The sequence below is a fragment of the Guillardia theta genome (genome assembly GCF_000315625.1).
Source record: "Guillardia theta CCMP2712 unplaced genomic scaffold GUITHscaffold_56, whole genome shotgun sequence".
In the NCBI taxonomy this organism is placed as follows: domain Eukaryota; class Cryptophyceae; order Pyrenomonadales; family Geminigeraceae; genus Guillardia; species Guillardia theta.
In genome coordinates this window covers 431,774-451,603 of record NW_005434618.1, presented here as the reverse complement: position 1 = coordinate 451,603, position 19,830 = coordinate 431,774, and the positions used below count along the sequence as shown (strand labels likewise).

Sequence of the window (19,830 nt, the reverse complement as noted above, 5' to 3'; positions counted from 1 at the left end):
GGAGGAGAAACACCTTGATTCCTCTGCTGTCTGTGCTGAGACAGGCCGCAAGAAGATCTCTGAGCTCCCCCTTCCCCTCCTCCCCCTCTCCCTTTTCGTTTGATTTTTCTTCCCCCTCGTGCGACTTCTTCTTGGACTTGTGCTTCTCAACTTTGCTCGTTAGCTGCAGCGATCATCAGGGGGAGGGAGGGAGGGGAGGGGAGGGGAGGTTAGATGAGAAAGAGAGGGGAGCTGGGGGAGGGGAGGGAGGGAGGGAGGGAGGGAGGGAGGACAAGCACTGAGACCATATCTTGGTTGACATGCTTTCCGAGTTGAAATCTTCCAGGCAAGTGAGAGGCGAAGGGCTCAAATAGCTTCACCGCGCATGTTTGTAGGCGAACTCAGACAGCCTGTCGGTTCGCTCGGGCGTGCCAGGAAGGGAAGGAAGCTCTGCCTCCTTCTTCAGCACCTTGTGAGGAACTGACTCCCGAAACGTCTGCCAGCAAGTCAGAGTCATCCTCCCCTCTCCCTTCACTCCTCCTCTTACCTCATCCCCCCATCGCCCTAAATCTGAGTACGTGGAGCGCAGTAAGCTGTTCCAGTTGGTGTTGTCCATGCTGATGTCTGCATACACAGGAGGCTGTGGGCGGATCTTACCTGTCATGAACTTGCGAGAAAATTCGTCGCGAGCCGCCACCTCCTTTTGGATGAGCGAGTTCCAGTCGTTGTTCCATACGATAGGGTGCCCATCTGAAGACCCGTAGAAGAAACCAGAGCGCTTGTTAATCGTCTTGGTAGAGCTCTTCTTCATCCTACTCGCAGCTTCTCCTCTTCATTCTTCCTGCATCATCTTCATTTTCAACCCTCGCTCATTCCACAATCAGAACCCTTCCCCACCCTCTGTGTCATCCTGAAACTACCCCCTCCTGCCCGCCCGCCCTCAAGAAGGATGCAAATGATCTCATCATACCCTCCGCTCTTCCTCCCCTCCCCTTCTCTTCCTCCCCTTCTCTTCCTCTCCTCCCCTCCTCCTCTTCCTTCCACGCGACTGTTGCTGCCCAGTCGCTAACTGACATTGCTAGCTGTTGGCTCGGAGTTGCCTGAAACTTCAACGAGCCGCAGGGCGGGCCGGCCCTGAATGTTTCTCACAAAAATAGAATCTAGATGGGTGGGGTAGTTCATAGGATCTGAGGTGGGTGGGGGTGGTTTGATTCCCTTTATGGCCATGGCAAACGGTCTTGGACCACAAGGGAGAGGGAGAGGGAGAGGGAGAGGGAGAGGGAGAGGGAGAGGGAGAGGGAGAGGGAGAGGGAGAGGGAGAGGAAGGAACCTGAGTCAGGGATATGATTGAAATCTTCATCGTGTGTACATCAAATGGGCAATGGTTGTGAACGGGGACAAAAAAGCTTATGCGAGATGTATGTCAATGTTGGTTTGCATGGATTGACATGATATCCTTCAGTATGGTACGCATCGTTGATGTCGGGTATTCACTCCTCAGCGCAAATGTAAGGCAGGAGCCTAGAACCTGAGCTTTGGCCTGATGCTGGTTGAAAGCAGGACACTTCGCCAATGGACCTGAAGCAACTCACAGAGATTCAAGGCTCCATTCTTGCTTCTGACAAGGGGGTTGAGTCGAAGCCTTCCTCCCTTCAGGCAGCTCTCAGGTCTGCGCAAGAACGAACTTCAGAGTTGGAACGAGCGAACAAAGACCTGCGGGAGCAAGTGCAGGAAAGAGACCGAGAGATCGAGAGGCTGCGACATGAGGTTCGGCTGCTCCGCTCCAAGACCAACATCTCGTTGGATCAGAACCAAGAGACTTCCGATCGGGTCTGCGAGCTAGAGCAAGAGAGCATTGTTCTCGCCTGCAAGTACAGGAGCGCATGCCGAAGAAACGAAATGCTCGAAAACCGGCTGAGGATGTTGATGGGAAAGCAAGAAGACTTGGGTGTTGAGGAACATAGAGAAGGAGGAGATCGTTCAGCAGGACTCTGGAAGGCTCCGTTCGAGGAAGCAGAGGAGAAGGCGGTCGTGACGGCATTGGAGTCGCTGAACATCGAGGACTGCAGGAGGCCGTGTGCTCAAACGAGCATCGAGAGGTAAATTCATTCCTGCCTGATTCCCTTAACGGCCATGCAGCCGAACAAAAGCATGGGTGATGTCGATCAGGGAAGACTTGGAACATGTCGAGTCTGAGTTGGCGTTGGATCCTTCAGAAGCATTTCCAGATAGCGTCAGCTGGCTCGAAGATTCTGCTCTCAGGTACCTCCTTGCGTCCGTCCTAGAGCTGACTGGGCAGCAGTGAGAGCAGTGCGGAGAGATACGACTTTGAGCGAGAGGAAGACGTGAGGTACGCCTACGACAAGAAGGATGGGCCCCTCCCCGTTGAGCTCACGCCGCAATCTTGTTCCTTGCGCGCGAACCCCATGACAGGTGGCTCGACTCCTGCAGCTCCTCTTCCTCTGACCTGTCGCTTCAGGAGGCTTCACACGAGCCGCGTGGAAGACGCCAGGGATCGGAACGAGGGGGTCCGGAGAAACAGGAGCGAACTACGCGGGTAAGAGGAGAAGCGGAGCATTTTGTGCTGAAAGATGTGTCGCAGGAATCTTCTCGTCGCTCTTGACCAGCAGTGCAGTTCACAAGGCACGGCGGAAGCAAAGTGACATCATCGCATTTGAGGACTGAAGGCTTCGGTCGCTATCGCTACTTCCTCCTTATAGTGTAAATCCCGCAAGACGTCTGGTCTCACCCTCACTCTGTGTCAAGCATGGCTGGGAAGAGCTATGGTCTAAAAGAACCTCCAGCTCCTGCCCCTTGCCTTGCTTGTCCCTGCCCCTGCTACTCCTGCTCCTGTCTTTCTCAACTTTTAGTCATCGGGCCCGTGGATTCTGCCTGTCTCAAAGTCTCACGTTTTGCCTCTCAACTGAAGTCCACGAGATTTCTCTCTCAGGTTCCTGCAAGTGTCGGATCAACCTGCAGCGGCTGCTCTAGTCTCGTCGTCGTCCTCTTCCTCAATCTCCATGTCTCCTCCTTCCTCGTCTTGAAGACATGACACCAAATCATGATGTCCGCCGGCTACACCAACTGAAATGTTGAAAACCAGACGTGGGCAGATCAGCATGGCTGAGGACCGATGCATTAATAGAAGTCACTATTCCCGAAGAAGACGTCCTCTTCCTCCTCCTTCCCGTCGTCATGCTCGTCCTCGTCCTCGTCTTTGTCAGGGTAATCCTGATCTTCAACCATATTCTGAGAGTCAAAGTCGAGCTCCGAGTCCTGCACTTCGTTGAAAGAAGAAGGTTCCTCCTCCTGCTGTCGTCAGCCTCTCACGACATGTCGAGCAAGCTCACCTCGAAGTTGAAGTCCATCGGCAGGGTCACTACTTTGCTCTTCCCCTGCTCGAGTTGCTCGGGGTCGGGGGGCTTGTCATCGAGGAAGTAAAGGTCGTAAGCGTATCCCTCCTCTTTCTCCAGCGCCTCTTGAATCTCTCCCATCCTCTGCCAGCGCGCTCGCTCCACCTGCAGCGTCTCAGCCGCTCCCGCACGCCCTCCTCCCTCACCTTGTCCACGAAGGTCAAGGAAGGGCTCCACTCGTTTCCTTTCAGCTGGTTGGTTAACTCAAGGTCAACCAGCTTAACATCGCCGTCCTCTTCCTCTCCTTGTCCTGCTGCAACAGCTTCCGAAGTTTTTCTGACTCGATCACGACGAGTCATAACGATCATCTCATCATCTTTCCTTTCCTGACTCTCATCTCGCTTCAACTTCGCCAACTTGAAGCGAGTAGGACTTGCTGGACAAGCGTCAGGCGCGATTCCCATCATCTCTCGTGCTACCTGCTTGTCCTGTCTTGTCCACTCGCTTCAAGGGCCTCGACACCAAAACTTCATCCACAGGCTCATCAGACAGCCTTCGCTTGACCCGCAGAACAACTTTGGTGGGTGATCTGCCGACCCATCAACAGGAGCACAGCAGGAGCGTCAAGAAATCTTCTACCTGACGGTTGAATGATTTCCGCTGATGCTGATGCGAGAGTCGAGGACCTCGAGCGGATGGCTCGCAGACCATCTTGACCTCTTGACTTTCGGGGAAACTTGCTTTTGAGCTCCTTGTGACCGATGCGCTGACATGGCAATTGAGTGGCTCATCGCCGAAAGCTCGCGCCTCACCGGAGGTATCGGATTTCTTTGATTCCTTGGGTTGCCCAAGAATAAGCATTACAAGTTACACTCTGAAGCAAAAGCTCTGACCACCTTCATGGCATCCAAGTGAAGCTGATATTCACTCCGAAGGCGATCTGTCTAAGAGCGAAACTTAAATGGTTAAGACATCTCATGTTGTATCACTCTCGTCCTTGACGTCTGACTTCTCTATCAAGAAACATCGAATCAGTGCCCTTCCATCAGCTCCTCCGCCTGAACCTTGACGCTGTCTATCAGCTTCTTTCCACGAATCTTCACCACGACTGTTAGCTATCGCCCCCCCTCCCCCGCTCGCTCCCTTCTTATCTCCTGCCTCCTTCACTCACCTGTTCCGAGTAGGCGAATCTGGACGCGATCATGTCGACAGGATCTTCAGGATCTCCAAGCGAGTTGATTGAGGCGACACTGGGAGCACGTCAGTCCCAAACGACTTCTCGCGTAAGAGCAGATACTGATTCATCGGATACTTGGCTTGTTCGTCCTCCTTCAATTTTGTCAGCCACACTTGAGAACAAGCTGTTGGAGGAGGTATTTGCATATTCGACAGGAACTGCATTCATCCTCCTCCCATGATACCTTTTTGCTTCCCCCTGCATCTTTGCCCTTCAATCCCAATGTTTCGTCTTCAGCTCCCGCGAGTGCGGACCTATGCTGGTCGATCTCTTCTTCTCTTTCCAGTCTCTCTAAGATGCTATCTATATCTGGCAACGTGCTCTTGTTCCCCCTCACCTCCGACAAGTCACTAGATACACTCGCCTCAATGGCCGAGGTCGACATCTCGAGCTCCTCTGCCCATCCCCCCCCACCCCTCAGCTTCCGAGCCGTCACCATCGCCATGCAGGAGCAGCAGCGAGGCTGCAAGGAAGGTTGAAGCGGAGCATCGCACAAGAGAGCAGCGGGAACGAGGAGAGTCAAGCCGACCCACATCTCCACTAGCCGCATATCCTCCCTGAGGCGCTTCTTCCCGTACCCCCCGCCTAGACCTCCGAAGAAGGGGTGGGGGTGAACTACTGAGTCATCAACCCCTGGATCTTGGGATGCTTTAGGGGGTGGGGGTTAATTTTTAGTGATGATGTCAAGCATAAACGAGGCGAGACAGACTTGAAGATGAAAGAATAATTCATTTACATCGTACAAGATTCTAGAAGGCCGACACAGCTGAAGTTACATCACAGTAGCTAGGCACCTTACATACAACAGATGCTTCATCCTCTGATTTCCCAGTTCCCTCTTGAGATTCAAGACCGAGCGAAGCAACAAACTTGTCATACTCGAATCTGTGAATGTGCAGGTCGAACTCCATCAAGAACAGGAAATCAAGTTCGAGCTTGTTAAGCTCCTTGAGCTTCAGAGACCCAATCTCAGCCCAGCTAGCATTCGAGTAATAGAAGTCGTCAAGAAACTTGGCTGATGTCATCATAGCAACAAGGAACAGACGTTGGAAGTTGGAAGGGGTAAGGCACACTCCGTCCCCATGTCGATCCTTGAGACGTTGCAGGAACATAAGAGCAACAAAGACGCAGCAGGGGCTGCAGCCTCCGTACTTGAGGATCCTCTTGATATACTGAGAGATTGAGATTGTAACTGTGCCTCCTTCAAACGATTTGAGACTAGATTTCCTTCCCTTGCTCTCATTGAGCTTGACGGTATGATCCAGGAGTTTTCCCACCGCATCAATCAACCTCTCGGCTTCAGCTGCATCGGCTATCATCGCTTCCTTGAACCGCATCATGGACCCCTTGACTTCAAGCTCTGAATCAAACAAGGGTCCTGCCCGATCACGTTCACTTCGAGCAAAAGAAACCTGCGAGCAATTCTGTTGTGAACTACCGTCCTGTGAGATGTCGGATGACGAGGAGTGAACGTTATTCTCTGTAGATGTTTGTGTACATGTTTGTGCATTGGTCTGTTCTTTGCGGAAACTGTATGAAACATCCATCTTCCTCCTGAACAACTTTGTGATGGATGGTATCTTAATCCCCATGATTTTGACTGCTCGGCTTTTGAAGGCGCTGAGGAAATACCAAGAAAGGAGAGGAGAGGATAGGAGAGGAGAGGAGAGGAGAGGAGAGGAGAGGAGAGGAGAGGAGAGGAGAGGAGAAGGCGGCGACTGGTAGAGCAGGGATAGAGAAGGGGGTGGGAACGAGGACGGAGGATTGAGAAGCAACACAAACAGGAGGGGAGGAACTTGAAGGGGAAGGTCGGGGAATCGAATCTATTCTCCCTTCTGCACCCCACCACCCCCTTTGATCTCTCCATCGCTGATCACCCACCCTTTTACCTCACATTGCAGGTTTCAAGTAGGGGTATAAATCCTTGAAGCCTTAAACTTGGGGTAGGGGGGGTTCAAATTTCGGGGAAACATGGTGGAGGAGTATTTTTAGAGTTGTAAGTTGAGAATGGGGGAGAGACGGAAATGTATGTCAGGGGTAGGGTGACGGAAATTACAGTACCGGTGATATCGCATATGAAAATGACGGGTGTAAGGCTGCAAAAGTTCCAGGGGAAGGTTCCGTAGGTGGGTGGGGTAATGAATAGATGCGTCAGCTAGTGGGTCACGTGAAATCGAGGGGTAGTAAGCAGTTACAGGCATGGTAGGGGTGGGTGTTCATACACCAGGGGATTTTACAGGGGTGGGGGACAAAGGGAGGGGAATAGAGGGGTGGAGGAAGTATGGGCCGCTTGCAAGGAGACACCAGGGTAGGGGTACATACGAGGATTAGTGATCAGACATAGGTGAGGTGGGGTAGTATAAATACCAACAGACGGGTCCGGGACCAAGTAGAGACACCTGGGTGAGAAAAACGGTCTTGTCAGGGGTGGGTGGTACAAAGGGGGTTTACAGGATGGTCGGAGATGGGGGTCCTTGGCGACATTCGAAAAACAAAATTAGCTAATCTCGATTCTACCGGAGGCTGAGCCCGAGTGGTCACGTGGCAGTGGATCGGCCGGGCCCGCCGGTCACTCAGGGCCGGTCGCAGCCAAAGACCCGGCCGGCTCAAGACCCAGGAGCTCATACAGGGAGCAGAGAGAGCGAGAGGAGGAGAGGAGAGGAGAGGAGAGGAGAGGAGAGGAGCGATCTTGATACCTTGATATCTTGATATCTTGAGAGCTAGAGAGCCTGAGAGCTCGTGGGTTGATGCTGGGCTTCAGTTGGTCCCGCGTCCCCTCGTCCTCTATCACTCGTGTGAACTTGTTCAAGTGCTTTCTGCCCTCCATCCTCATCCAAAGCTCGAGACCCGGTCTCTCCTCTCGTTCCTACTCCACCGCTTCCATGGTTCAAGGCAGCAAGGTTGACCGACCCCTCGTCCATCCTCTCTTCATTCTTTTATGCCAGCCGGCTTCCTCTGACTCGGACTCTGTCTCGAACCTCTCGTTCTGCCTCTTGCTTCCCTTGCCCCGCAGCCTGATCGTACGATTCATGACGAGGTGCTGACAGGTCCTCGTGCTGGTTCGACATGGACAGGCGCAGCACAACCCGCGGGCAGAAGCAGCTCGATCGCAGGTCATACCTGAGTGGCGGGGGTGCTGTCTGTAATGAGAAGGATGGGGTTGAATTGGCGCTGGTGGCGTTGGAGGAGTGGGAAGGAGCGGAGAGGGTGTGGAATCGAATCACACTCAAAAAGATCAGAGGAGAAGAGGAGAAAGACGAGGGGAGGGAAGGGAGGGAGAGAGGAGAAGAGGGAGGGAGGGAGGGAGGGAGGGAGGGAGGTGTTGAAAGAAAGTTGAAGTCTCTCCAGGGCTGTTCGCATGAGGAATTTATCAATCTCATGAGGGCGGACGATGCTTTTGATGCTGATCTGACAAGCATCGGGATCGAGCAAGCAGAGAAGACGCGAGAGTAAGAGAGAAGACCCCGAGCTCACATCTCACTCGTCTCTCTCCATGGCAGAGACTTCGCTCGGATGAACATGACGATGGACTTGATCGTCGCCTCTTCCTTGACACGAGCGATCGACACAGCCAACATTGTCTTCCCTCAGCATCTTCACGCGCAGGCGGAGAGATGTTCCCTTGATGACTTGAGGGAGATCTCAGGGCTGCTGCTCAACGCCAAGAGGAGAAGTAGACGAGAGCTTATGGGTGCGAGGCACTGGAGCAGCGGAGGCGAATAACGAGACTTTTAGACAGAAATCCGACATGGAACTTTGAGCAGGTCAAGACCGAGGAGGATGAGTTGTGGACCGAAGAGTTGGGTGAGCAAGTTGATTCAGTCGCTCTCAACTGATGTGCACTCAGAGCCTGTGGAGTCTTGTGTGGAGCGAGGATACCAGGCGCTGCTGTGGTTGCTGCAGCGAGAAGAGAAGAAGATAGCTGTGGTGGTGAGAAGACTAGGGGAGGTGCGAGGGTGAGCAGAGAAGAAGATAGCTGTGGTGGTGAGAAGACTAGGGGAGGTGCGAGGGTGAGCAGAGAAGAAGATAGCTGTGGTGGTGAGAAGACTAGGGGAGGTGCGAGGGTGAGCAGAGAAGAAGATAGCTGTGGTGGTGAGAAGACTAGGGGAGGTGCGAGGGTGAGCAGAGAAGAAGATAGCTGTGGTGGTGAGAAGACTAGGGGAGGTGCGAGGGTGAGGCGTTGAGGGTGAGGGTGTTGCAGGCGCATGGAGGCATCTTCTCGTTCCTCCTCAGCTCGCCCAGTCATCCAAACATTCGATCAGGTGGACTGCTGCAGAGGAGGAGGAGGTTGACCTCAGACACAGACAGCGTCGTGAGGAGAAGGTTTCACAACTGCGAGCTGCGAGCTTGTGAGGCGACGCTTGAGCGTCAGGAGGGATCTGATGAGTACGATCTCACTTCCTCCCCTCCTGACCGCAATCTGCTCGCATGCTTGCAAGCCTCCCTTTCTCCTTCTCTCCTCCTCCCTCCCTGACTTGTTGGTCAAGGTTGATCGTTCGGCTCAAGGAGTTCCGGGGAATTGAAGGCTGATGGATGCTTCGATGCTGATGTTCCATCGCTCCAGACGTGATGGACGACGTCCAGATCCTTGGACAGGAGGAGATAAGGAGCGAAAGCAAAGAAAAGAAATTTCATATGATCCAAGTAAGACTCGTCTCTCCCCCACGCTTTTTCATTCCTGTACCTCTTCCTCCCCGCTCCTCTCCACTCCTCCTGCTCTACCCATGTCAGCCCCTCACTCGCTGCTTCCCAACGACTCGACGATGTTTCTTGCTCTCGCTCGTAGGATGCGGCGGATGGGAGTCTCTTCCAACTGCCATCCCGTGAGACTCCTGGAGGCGTCAGGCTGCAAACCTGATCGTGAGGCATAAGATCCATCTGCTCTCCAGTCAGTGGCTGCCAATGATGGTGGTGGTGGTGGTGGTGGTGGTGGTGGAGTTGGAGGTGGAGGAGTGGTTTGTTATTGTTGTGTTGGCATCTACCTGTGTTCGATGATTCATCTCCGGAGAGACGAGGCAGAGGTTGCTGACCTGTCGAGCAATAGGCTCACCCACCCACGCCTCGTCCTCTGCCTCCCCTCTCTCACCTTACTCGTGTACAAGCACGCATAATTCTCCACTTGTTGAGCGAATCGCGAATTCTGATAGCCAACCTTCGAGAAGGTGAAGAAAGGAGGAGGAGGAGGAGGAGGAGGAGGAGGAGGAGGAGGAGGAGGAGGAGGAGGAGGAGGAGGAGGAGGAGGAGGCGTCACCTTGAACATCTGCCCCCAGACCTGTGCGAGTGTCAGCGAGTCTCTGCTAGTTGGATCCTCACCGGATGGAAAGCTGAGTGATACATAAGAAGCTCCTCGGCGTACACTGTCTTCACCTGCCCTCCCGTCAACCTCGCTAGAGACAGAGGAGGAGCCTCTCACTGTCCGGATCTCTTCCTTCGCCTTTTCTAGCTCGGAGGCGATGGACTCTCGGCGATCTGCGAGGAAGCGGAGAGACAAGGAGAGGAGCAGCAGCAGGAGGGGCAGGGGACGAGGGCAAGTCCTTGTCAGCTGCTGGAGGAAGAGGAGAAAGTCGCGTACCAGTGAGAGCGCATGCTTCATCCTCGTCGCACGACACCAGTAGGAGCGACAGACTTGAAAATTCCCAGCTCAACCTCAGCAACAAGCACACAAGCGCACTCACCGGTCGACCCACTCGTCCAGCTCGTCTCTCAGCTCTCGGAGTTCCTTGAAATCGTCAGCTCGGGGGAAGGTCACGCGCTTGTCATTCTACTTGGATCCTCTTGGAGCGAACTTTCTCTCGCAGCATGACGTCAACCTCATGCTGCCTCTTCCGTCAGCTCCAACAGCTCCAGCCCCCGCTCCACCCCCCCCCCCCCCTCCACTTCTTCCCTTCTCCTCTTCCCTCCCTCGCTTCTCCACTGACCTGGAGCTCAGGAACCACCAGAGCAGTTCGCCAGCCCAAGCTGTCAGCGAGGTGAGAAAGGACGCAACAGGAAGGAGAATGAGGACCAACGGATGGGCTGGGGAGGAGGAGAGGGGGAGGGGGAGCAATGGAGGGGGAGGGGGAGGGGGAGGAGGAGCAGGACTATGTGTCGTTGTGGTTCATGTTCAACCTTCGCTTCCCACGGATGACATCCGAGAACATATGATCGCCAACGTACATCACCTGCAGCACGTAAGCGAGGAGGAGTAGGGAGGGAGGAGGAAGGAGCTTGGGTTCACCTGCTCCCCCGCGTTGACTGTATCCTTCATGAAGTAATGAAGGTGATTGAAGTTCCCCCCCTGTCAGAATCTCAGCGACTTCCTTGCGCTCTCGCTGAGGCCTCGCCTGAAAAACTTTCCCGTCCCTCAGAGTCTGCGATGGCGGGTCGAATAGCGCTGCCAACCCGAGTCAAGGAGAATCGAAGAGGAGGAGGGGAAGAAGGAGGATGGAGGTACAGCAGGGCGGGGGAGGGGGAGAAAGGCAGTAGAGAAGGAGGGCGGGAGGAAGGGGTGGGGTGTGTTGGTTGGGGAGGAGGACGGGGGGGTAGGAGTGAGATGAGACCGTTCTCGAGGTTGCTCAGCCTTCCATCCTCTGTGTGCACCCGGAAGATCGGGAGCTTGCCGTTCTCGAGGAAAGCAGGTCTGCAGTGAGTGAGAGGAGGAGAAGAGCATTGAGAAGGACAGGAGGGGGAAGCAGGAGAGCGAGAGAGAGAGAGAGACAACAAGCTCGCAAGGAGAAGTTCAGGGGAGGAAGAGAAGGGAAGAGGAAGTAGGGGAATGGCAGGGAGGTCACGAACTTGTTGGCTCCGACAATGACGAGGTCGAACATGGAGAGCCAGTCGAGGGTATAGTCCTCCTTCTTCCTGTACGAGAGGCGTCAGCAGAGGCAGGGAGCAGGAGTAACGGCAACATGTTCCCGCAGATGAAGTTCATCACTACATTCGTGTAGTCCCACAAGCTGTTGGTCAGCAGAAACACCTGCAGCAAATGAGGTCTCTGCTCCATCCTCCTCTCTCTCCCGCCTCTCATCTTTCACGCCCACCATATCTCACTTCTCCCCCTTACCTTCCGTCCCGACCGGCGATAGCGGCGGAGCATGTCGACTATCCCAGGCTCTGACTGGATGTACTTGCCTGTCTCGTCCTCAGCTGCTCCTCCTCCTCTCTCTGCATCTCACCTGGGTCTTGCGCGACCTTGTCCTTGATCACACCGTCCCGGTGACACAGATCAACGCTCCTTCGCACGTCCTGCAGACCTTGAGACCCTGCGGAAACGGAGGAGAAGCACCTTGTAGATCTGCTTGTAGCTCTTGGAGAGCAGACCAGGAAACCTGCCGCAGCAGCGTGACGAGGAGACGTTGACGAGGCTGGGCGAGGGATGGAGGGAGGACAAGACGACAGGGGGAGGAGGCGGAGGTCAGGCACAACTTGTTGCGATTGTCGTCAACGAAGGTGACGAGCTGAGAGTACATGAACGCATCTTGCCAAGACAATCAGGTCACAATCAGGCATCAACCCGGACATCAACCGGGAAGCGAGAAGAGCGTGTCGATGTTGGCGAAGTTCTCTGAGTCCGAGAAGTCCTGTATCGGGGCCTCAACTCATGCCCCGCTCAGCTTCATCTCCAACCTTCTGACTTTGACTTCCGTACACCGCCAGCCTCTCCTCCTGCACACGATCCCTTCACTGCTTGCGAGTCTCTCACCACCATCACCTTCTCCATCGCGCGCATCCCGTGGAAGGCGACCTTGACATAGTGATGTCTGTCCATCTTGATGATGTTGCCTCTCTCCTGCGTCTCGTCAGCGCTTCCAGCAACGCGCCTGCTCCCCACCTTGTCGATGATCAAACCTGCGCACCAAGTCAACTCTCCTTTCACCTCGTTACTTCCTCCTCGCTCCTACCTCGCTGGAACATGCTCGGATCGTACTCCGGAAGGCTCAGAATCTCCTCCGGGTATCCCTGCTGGTCGTCAGCCTGCACCACTGTCGGCGTCTGCTCACCATGTGCTTCACGAGCTTCTCCAGCGCTCCATGGATCGCACTGGTCGCGGATCAGCAGGTCACACCAGCACAAGCATGCAGCACAGGATCTCAAACGTCTCCGGTATGTACTGGGCAAGAGTGTAATCCATATCAAACCCGATCGCACGGATTCTCTTCATGTTCAATGCTCTGATCAAGCCGTCAGTTCCCGTGCGACACAAGGCTTCCGAGACAAGGATATCAAGGATACGCAGGTCAATTTGTGCAGAAAACCCCAAAGAAGAAGATGAAAGAAACGCATCGAGCGAATCAAAGTGAGTCATTCTGACCCTCGACTCTGATCCATCGACACGAACTCATCACATTGCATGTCATTCCGATCAACATCACGAGATCTAAGGGATCTGATCAGGTAACCAACCGGTTGCAGAAAATTTCTCCTTGGTAGCTCTGAAACTTTGCATTCTCCTAAAGTGAGGATGAGCGAGGGGAGAGATAGAGGCTTGCTTCTTCACCAGACTGTTCTCATCTTCAGATTGCTGGGGTACGTCAATCGTCAAACGTCAAACGTTGTCGCAGAGATCAATCCGCTCACCAATCTTCGGTCTGTCTCGGTCTTGTCGTTGGTTTGCATCATGGCGACTCCAGTTCTTCCCCGCACACTTTCAGTCGCCTTGTCACCTCCACAACCCCACAACCTGATCTCCTTCCACCTTTGCATGCATCGTTTACTCAGGTTCGGCCCGACCCTGCAAGGACTCAGTCGCTCCCTCCCCGTCTCACGTGACCTCCTCCCGACCTCCTGGACTCGGTCGAAAACCCCCTCAGAGCTGTCGCTCAAGTCAGAACAAGATGCACGCACGACTCCTCAAGCACGTGTTAGCTGATGGGCCGACCGGTACCCGCATGCTGGGCCTCGAGACTGCGAGAGCGGGTTACAAGCACTTGATGTTCAGGCATGGAAGTCTTACGAGGGCAGCGCCAGGGAAGCGCGGGATCGTCTGATAGGCAGACACTTGGAGCAAAGTCAAACCCCTCAGAGAGCAGGCAGACGAGATACCTCCAGCGACACATGCCAGCAGCAGGGTAGGCCACGTACTCGTCTTGTGCAAACCCAAGCTATCAAGAATCTGCATGCTCTAGAACCGAATCAGTCACAACAGCTTCTAGGAAAACCAAATCCCTTGCCATCATATGGCTTTTACTACTCACATCACCATGGATTCGGTGCAACAACAAAATGCACATGGATAAAGTATTCCAATGCATACACCTCTCTTCTACTCTATCAATGCATACACCTCTCTTCTGCAGATACCTCTCTTCTACTCTATCAATGCATACACCTCTCTTCTCCTCTATCAATGCAGATTCCTCTCTTCTACTCTATCAATGCATACACCTCTCTTCTCCTCTATCAATGCATACACCTCTCTTCTACTCTATCAATGCATACACCTCTCTTCTCCTCTATCAATGCAGATTCCTCTCTTCTACTCTATCAATGCAGATACCTCTCTTCTCCTCTATCAATGCATACACCTCTCTTCTCCTCTATCAATGCAGATTCCTCTCTTCTACTCTTCCCTTCACACCTATGTGTTACATCTCCTCCTACAGCCGAATTCTGTTGCCTTCCTTCCCTCCCGAACCCTACCGCCTGTCCTGCCCTGTCCTATCTCCATTCTCATATCCTGCACCAATGAACCCTTTCGTCACTACTTCCATCTCTGTCTATATCTCTATCTCTCTGTCTCTCTTTCTCTCTCTTATCATTCTATCACTTGCTCCCTCCCTCCCTCCCTCCCTCCCTCCCTCCCTCCCTCCCTCCCTCCCTCCCTCCCTCCCTCCCGGAGTCGCCATACACCATGAAAGCGGTGTTGCAGCTTAAAACGATTTTAGCCCTCTGTTTTCAAATTCCCTAAGTAAATTTGAACCCTGTTACTAGTTTCCATGAGGCATAATACAATCCCTCCCGTAAACATTTCATATAGAATTTTCAAAATTCATCATAGAATTTCAATATTTCATTTAATGTGCCGGACCAGGACGAACGGCACCGGGCCCGTGCTAGCAGCGATATGTCGACTGTGGGCCCGCCTCGTCGAGGTGGTGAGGCGACCATGGAGGAGGTGATGGTGTACGAGAGCAGGGAGGCGATGGTGATGGTGGGCCTCTCTCGTCGAATGAGAGAGGAGCAGGACAGAGATGGACGCCAGAGGGAAACCGGCGCGATGGAAGAGGAGGAGCCCGCCAGTGATCGAGAGGTTCTGGGAGGCGACGCGAGGGGAGGCGTGTTCCGGCTACTGGTCATCAGCAGGTCGCAGAAGCAGCTAGTGATCAGAGAGGAGCGGGAGACATTCGACCGGGACGCTTGCCGAGAGCGCATCGAGCGCTTGTTGAACCTCCCGGGTCTGGTGGGGCTCAAGAAGGTGATGGGGTGCTACGGGGTGCTGGGCTTCGTGAAGTTTGTGGACTTGTACTACATGGCAGTGATCGAGAAGCGAAGGCTCGTCGGCGACATATGCGGGCATGAAGTCTTCGCGGTCGAGCAAGTTCGATACCTTCCCATCTCTGCTGTTTCTTTGGGGGCAGAGGTCAAGAGGAAAGAAGAGAAGTACCTGCGGTACATGAGTGAGAACGACGTGATGAAGGACTGCTTCTTCAGCTGCTCCTACGACTTGACCAAGACTCTGCAGACTAACCTTGGAGGCCTCCCATATGCGTGCAGTCGCGTGGCAGGAGAGGCGAGCAAGATGTTCACTTGGAACCATCAGCTGCTGGAGGGAGGAGGGTTTCTTTCCATGCTGCACCACAAGCCCTGGGCCACGCGCCTAATCCATGGCTTCTTTGAGCAGCGAACCGTCGTCATCGTCTCGCGGCAAATGAGGCTGACGTTGATTGCCCGGCGGTCACGCTGCTTTGCTGGGACGCGCTACCTCAAGCGAGGAGCGACACTTGATGGGTTTGTGGCCAACGAGGTGGAGACAGAGCAGATCGTGTGTGAGCAAGGGTTCACCTCCCGCCTCTCCTGCTCCTCCTACGTTCAAGTCCGAGGATCCGTCCCTCTCTTCTGGTCGCAGGTCTGCTCGGTGGCTGCTCCCTCCCAGCTGAGCTCCTTCAGGTCACTGACGCCATGGTGCCCAAGCCTGACATCGAGCTGCACCGCTTTGACTGCATGTATCATGCGACTGCTGCTCACTTCAGGTGCCTGCTGCTGACACAAGGAAGAGGGGGAGAAGGAGGGGGGGGGCAGGAGGAGGGGAAAAGGAGGGAAGGCAGACGAAAGGTGATGATGTTGTAGTTCGCTACTGGAGAGGTACGGGCGTCCCGTGCATGCGGTGGATCTTGTGAAGCAGACGGAGAAGAAGCCGCGCGAGACGAAACTCGGAGACGAACTCGCCAATGCGATTCGCGTGTTGCAAGAGGGAGTGAGGGACTATCAGACCCCTCGAGCCTTCCAGGGGGAAGAAAGGAAAGAGAGCGAAGACGAACGAGGAGGAGAGGGAGGAGATAGAGGAGAAGGAAGTGGGGTAGGAGGAGGAAGTGGGGATTTTCTCCACCATGTCCGTCTGGACTTTTCGAGCTACAAGAAGCAAGGGTCTGACTCCCTCAGTGATGCGCTGACCAAGCTAGCAAAGTGAGATGAGGAAGAGGAAAACGAGAGCTGAAGATGATTGCAGGCGTCTCATCGAAACCACTTCCTTCTTCCTGTCCTGCGCATCTCCCTCCTCACCCTCTTCCACCTTGCCCGCCACTCATCAAGTCAAGACTCAGCAGCAGGGAGTGGTGCGGACCAACTGTGTCGATTGTCTGGACAGAACCAACATCTGCCAACTTCACGTGGGCTGCATCGCTCTCTCGTGAGCTTCTCGCCTCCTTGTCCCAGCTTCTCTGAGTATCCCTTGCTCCTGTTCCATCCTCGTCCTTATCCTTGTCCTTGTCCTCGTCCTCGTCCTCGTCCTCGTCCTCGTCCTCGTCCTCCTCACCTTCATGTCAGAAAACAGCTTGCAGCTCTCGGTCACTGGACAGAGGAGAGCATCTCAGGGGCAGGACTGGCCAGCCAGCAGCTGATCGACCTCTACACCATGATGGGGAACAGCATCGCACAGCAGGCAAAGAGGAGGAAGATGGAGGAGGAGCGCTGACGGAGGAAGCAGTATGCGGGAACTGACGCTCAGAAGAAAGGAGGGCCGTCAGGAACTGGGGCACAGGCCAAGCTGAAGTCGATCATGGTCAGCATTAACAGGTGAAGAGACGAAGTCAGGGAGGGAGAGGAGTCCAAAGCACAGAGTTTGAGATAGATGGACGAAGATAGGGTACAGAGGAGGGGAGGAGGAGGTGGTGGTTATGGTGGTTATGGTGGTTATGGTGGTTTTGGCGGTTGTGATTGTGGTTGTTGTGGTTGTGGTTGTGGTTGTGATGGTGTTGGTTGTGGTGGTGTTGGTTGTGGTGGCAGGGTGGTTCAAAGCGTTGCAGGTATTACAAGAACAGTTTCACAGATTCAGACAAACAGAAGGCCATGGATCTCTTCCATGGAATCTTCCAACCAGATCTATATCGAACGCAGCTGGTCTCAATTTCCTTCTCCTCCTCGTCCTCCTCGTCCTCCTCTTCCTTGACGCCCCCTTCTCCCTCCTTGCTTTCCTTCGCTTTCCTCCCCTCTCGCTCTTGTGAGATGCTAATGGAAGCGGCAGTGGGACGTGGAGATGGAGGAGCTTGACTACGAGCACCAGAGGAGGAGGTTCTTCAACAAGCTTCTCTCCAACTCCCTCGTTCCTCTCCACACCCACTGGATGCAACGAGCTGTTGGAGAGCACGAGGCCTCGCAGCAGCAAGTCCAACCGTCTCCTCCTCCTCGTTCAAATCCTCCAGGTGAGATGTCGTCTTCTCCCTCCCGCCTTTCACTTCAGCCCCCGCAGCTCTCTCCTTCATCTCCTCGCATGAAACGAAGGGGCTCACGTCATTCGACGACATACTCAAGCTCAAGTCGCGTCCTCCCCACTCGTTCTGCCCTGACGGATGTCCAGCCACCTCCTTCCTCTTCGTGCGCGAGACTGCGACCAGGATAGGCGAGACCTGAGCTTCATCAGCTCCCGATCGGCTGACAGCGCAAGGAGGAGCACAGGTACGTGCGCTCCTCCTCTGCTTCTCCTGTGATCTCGCCCGGCAGAATCTATGGGGTCAGAAGTGCAGACCGGCGCCTCGGAAAAGAGCTCACATGTGAGCTAGGATTCATCCCCGCCCCCCCCCACCGCCCACCCCTCCTCTTCCTCCTATTACTACTTAAGTCACTTGTGCCCAGGGAAGCGTTCTTCGCTTTCTCACTCCCGTCCTCGCTCCCTTCATGACCTCAAGCCCATCTGTGGAGCCGCTGTGAGGCAAAGAGAAGACACGCTGCTTCCAGTGATCTTCCCTGCAGTTCTTCGATGAAGGAGGACGAGGAAGAGGCGGATAAGAAGGCTCCCTCCAGGAGCAGAGGTCTCATGCCTCCCTCTCTCTTCCTCTCTGACTTGCGCATAAAGGGGCGTTGGGCAAGTACGACTGGTTGTATTCCCCGCAAGGAGCGCAGGTGCTGACGTGGCAGTCGGCTCACGAGCTCACGAGCGTGCAGGTCAAAGTCTGCAGTTCACAGCAGGTGGCGCAGCTGGTGCAGCTCCCGGAGGACCTGCCGGACTTGTTCGCGTCCTCCCCTCGCAGTCGCAGCAAGAGAAGGAGCAGCCGCTCCTTCCAGCAGCTCCTCCAGCAGCTCGTGGACGTGCCTGCTGACCGGAACTACACCAACTACTTGGACCTACAGTCAGCTGTGGATGCCAAGACCAGCCAGCAAGAGGAGCGACTGAGCTGCTTCTGCCACCTGCCTCAGACCAGCCTCTATGCCTTCACGCGCGAAGAAGGACCCGAGGTCTCTAGCTCCCCTCCCCTTTCTCCCTACAGCTCAGCTTTCATCCAGGTGGACGTTTATCGGAGGTACGCGAGACCTGCGAGGGTGTTGGGGTTGGAGGAAGAGGAGGAGAGGAGTAAGAGCATGGCCAACGACAAGTTCGGGTCACTGGAGACTTGGGTGCTGGTTGACGACAAATGAAGCAAGCGAACAGATTACGCTCCCTGCCTGTCATGCTGACGTGACTTCGATCTTCCGCTGTCTCTCGTCATCCCACGAGACGGACAGCACAGGGAGCGAGCAAGACTCCAACACGACACTGCAACCTGTCAGATCGAGTCTCCTCCTCCTCCTCCCTTCCACCTGACTCCCGCCATGTCCTCCACCTGTCACACCAACTCACTTCTCACCTCCAGCAGCCGCCCACCTCACCATCCTCTCCGACGCCTCGTTGTACGCCGACTCGATGGCATCAACCAGTCGCCCCACCATCACCTGCTTCCTCCTCAGCCAACGGCGAGCGGCGGCTGGCGCTCACCATTCCGGGCTCGCTCTCATCCGGCAGCCCAGCGTTCTGGAGGATGACGAGAAGGTCTCCCCTGCCTGCCTCGCGCTTCACAAGGTCATGGCGGCAAGAGCAGCTGCTGACCGCAGAACGAGCACACGAGTTGGTCCCGAAGCTGCTGCCTGTGGGAGGCGGACAAGGAAGGGATAGCTTCCTTCATCCCAAAACAGTAGAAGACATCGGCAGCAGCCGCAGCCGCTGACGTCAGCAAGTCAGCCTCTCCTTCACTCCGCCATCGATTCGCATCCAAGAGAATCTGCAGCTTCTGTCAACCTTGTCCAGGGCTGCCTCCTTGCTCACGATGTTGGTGAACCCCATCTTAGCGATATCAGACGTCGTCATGGCCGTCTTGACAGAGAACAACCAAGTCTAAGGACGCAGCACAGTCAGTCTCGAGATGCATATCCTCGTCCTCCACTTCATCATCATCGGCAATCCCGTCGTCCCCTCTCTCTTCCACTGTTTTCCTGCCATGGAATATCAGACGGCGTGCATATTCAATCCAGGAACCCACGGAACTTCTCCACTCGCAGGGGGAGGACGAGGACGCGCTGAAGGAGGACGACGAGGAGCGAGCTCTGAGCTCATCTAGCAGTGTTGTCATACCCTGTCTTGTCACCGCACCGACACACATGGAGCAAAGAGAAGGATGAAGGAAGCACGGCAATCACCCGTTCCCCCCCTGAGTTGTTGCCACCTTTCTCCACCTTCGAACCATCCTAGCTCCCTCGATCCCTCGATCTCCTCCTCCTTGATCTCTCCTCTCCTTGTTCTCTTCTTGTTCTCTTCTTGTTCTCTTCTTGTTCTCTTCTTGTTCTCTTCTTGTTCTCTTCTTGTTCTCTTCTTGTTCT

General features: G+C 54.7%; 9 protein-coding genes across 9 annotated transcripts; 3 read left to right on the top strand and 6 right to left on the bottom strand.

Moving 5' to 3' along the window:
* Positions 1 to 355: 355 nt before the first annotated feature.
* Positions 356 to 790, bottom strand: GUITHDRAFT_112100 (hypothetical protein; the record flags this gene model as incomplete). The annotated part of the gene is made up of 2 exons (XM_005828891.1): positions 356 to 475; positions 527 to 790. 2 exons carry the CDS (start codon positions 788 to 790, stop codon positions 356 to 358), a joined length of 384 nt encoding a protein of 127 aa, XP_005828948.1.
* Positions 791 to 1,439: 649 nt separating this feature from the next.
* GUITHDRAFT_164276 (hypothetical protein) lies at positions 1,440 to 2,721 on the top strand (the record flags this gene model as incomplete). Its single annotated transcript, XM_005828890.1, has 6 exons — positions 1,440 to 1,487; positions 1,540 to 2,078; positions 2,119 to 2,241; positions 2,282 to 2,412; positions 2,459 to 2,536; positions 2,582 to 2,721. The coding sequence occupies 6 exons, from the start codon at positions 1,443 to 1,445 to the stop codon at positions 2,662 to 2,664; spliced, it is 999 nt and encodes a 332-aa protein (XP_005828947.1). The 3' UTR covers positions 2,665 to 2,721.
* Positions 2,722 to 3,117: 396 nt separating this feature from the next.
* On the bottom strand, positions 3,118 to 4,193 carry GUITHDRAFT_112098 (hypothetical protein; the record flags this gene model as incomplete). Its single annotated transcript, XM_005828889.1, has 6 exons — positions 3,118 to 3,288; positions 3,330 to 3,497; positions 3,539 to 3,768; positions 3,812 to 3,921; positions 3,972 to 4,098; positions 4,145 to 4,193. The coding sequence occupies 6 exons, from the start codon at positions 4,191 to 4,193 to the stop codon at positions 3,118 to 3,120; spliced, it is 855 nt and encodes a 284-aa protein (XP_005828946.1).
* Positions 4,194 to 4,363: 170 nt separating this feature from the next.
* GUITHDRAFT_112097 (hypothetical protein) lies at positions 4,364 to 4,954 on the bottom strand (the record flags this gene model as incomplete). The annotated part of the gene is made up of 4 exons (XM_005828888.1): positions 4,364 to 4,429; positions 4,504 to 4,582; positions 4,630 to 4,661; positions 4,754 to 4,954. The coding sequence occupies 4 exons, from the start codon at positions 4,952 to 4,954 to the stop codon at positions 4,364 to 4,366; spliced, it is 378 nt and encodes a 125-aa protein (XP_005828945.1).
* Positions 4,955 to 5,278: 324 nt separating this feature from the next.
* Positions 5,279 to 6,322, bottom strand: GUITHDRAFT_153713 (hypothetical protein). Its single transcript, XM_005828887.1, has one exon. It carries the CDS (start codon positions 5,904 to 5,906, stop codon positions 5,319 to 5,321), a length of 588 nt encoding a protein of 195 aa, XP_005828944.1. The 5' UTR covers positions 5,907 to 6,322; the 3' UTR covers positions 5,279 to 5,318.
* A 1,297-nt stretch (positions 6,323 to 7,619) lies between these two features.
* GUITHDRAFT_62224 (hypothetical protein) lies at positions 7,620 to 8,812 on the top strand (the record flags this gene model as incomplete). Its single annotated transcript, XM_005828886.1, has 6 exons — positions 7,620 to 7,682; positions 7,918 to 8,018; positions 8,070 to 8,260; positions 8,305 to 8,381; positions 8,419 to 8,499; positions 8,771 to 8,812. Coding segments are annotated over 6 exons (555 nt in total), but the record flags the coding sequence as incomplete, so codon positions are not given.
* Positions 8,813 to 9,304: 492 nt separating this feature from the next.
* GUITHDRAFT_112094 (hypothetical protein) lies at positions 9,305 to 13,666 on the bottom strand (the record flags this gene model as incomplete). Its single annotated transcript, XM_005828885.1, has 31 exons — positions 9,305 to 9,415; positions 9,821 to 9,841; positions 9,883 to 9,936; positions 9,983 to 10,038; positions 10,142 to 10,194; positions 10,245 to 10,288; positions 10,335 to 10,385; positions 10,488 to 10,527; positions 10,678 to 10,730; positions 10,787 to 10,846; positions 11,340 to 11,409; positions 11,457 to 11,524; positions 11,612 to 11,679; positions 11,724 to 11,793; positions 11,834 to 11,876; positions 11,974 to 12,025; positions 12,074 to 12,128; positions 12,175 to 12,213; positions 12,260 to 12,337; positions 12,380 to 12,396; positions 12,450 to 12,507; positions 12,549 to 12,588; positions 12,633 to 12,719; positions 12,952 to 12,998; positions 13,046 to 13,069; positions 13,126 to 13,192; positions 13,244 to 13,279; positions 13,330 to 13,360; positions 13,407 to 13,452; positions 13,502 to 13,545; positions 13,591 to 13,666. 31 exons carry the CDS (start codon positions 13,664 to 13,666, stop codon positions 9,305 to 9,307), a joined length of 1,659 nt encoding a protein of 552 aa, XP_005828942.1.
* Positions 13,667 to 14,653: 987 nt separating this feature from the next.
* Positions 14,654 to 18,615, top strand: GUITHDRAFT_112093 (hypothetical protein; the record flags this gene model as incomplete). The annotated part of the gene is made up of 10 exons (XM_005828884.1): positions 14,654 to 15,613; positions 15,655 to 15,737; positions 15,835 to 15,961; positions 16,691 to 16,779; positions 17,561 to 17,658; positions 17,704 to 17,753; positions 17,836 to 17,906; positions 17,953 to 18,011; positions 18,056 to 18,102; positions 18,145 to 18,615. The coding sequence occupies 10 exons, from the start codon at positions 14,654 to 14,656 to the stop codon at positions 18,613 to 18,615; spliced, it is 2,055 nt and encodes a 684-aa protein (XP_005828941.1).
* On the bottom strand, positions 18,581 to 19,302 carry GUITHDRAFT_153710 (hypothetical protein). The gene is made up of 6 exons (XM_005828883.1): positions 19,280 to 19,302; positions 19,064 to 19,235; positions 18,953 to 19,017; positions 18,847 to 18,909; positions 18,778 to 18,800; positions 18,581 to 18,733 (listed from the first exon to the last, which is right to left on the bottom strand). Exons 1-6 carry the CDS (start codon positions 19,295 to 19,297, stop codon positions 18,646 to 18,648), a joined length of 429 nt encoding a protein of 142 aa, XP_005828940.1. The 5' UTR covers positions 19,298 to 19,302; the 3' UTR covers positions 18,581 to 18,645.
* Positions 19,303 to 19,830: the final 528 nt, after the last annotated feature.

What these genes read in the sequence shown, in the direction of transcription:
- GUITHDRAFT_153713 (XM_005828887.1), bottom strand. Translation starts at nt 5,906, where the DNA reads ATGCGGTTCAAGGAAGCGATGATAGCCGATGCAGCTGAAGCCGAGAGG.
- GUITHDRAFT_153710 (XM_005828883.1), bottom strand. An exon ending in ATGAGAGCGAGCCCGGAATG is followed by an intron (nt 18,910 to 18,952) that starts GTGAGCGCCAGC and finishes AGGAGGAAGCAG; the next exon opens with GTGATGGTGGGGCGACTGGT. An exon ending in ACGAGGCGTCGGAGAGGATG is followed by an intron (nt 18,801 to 18,846) that starts GTGAGGTGGGCG and finishes TTGGTGTGACAG; the next exon opens with GTGGAGGACATGGCGGGAGT.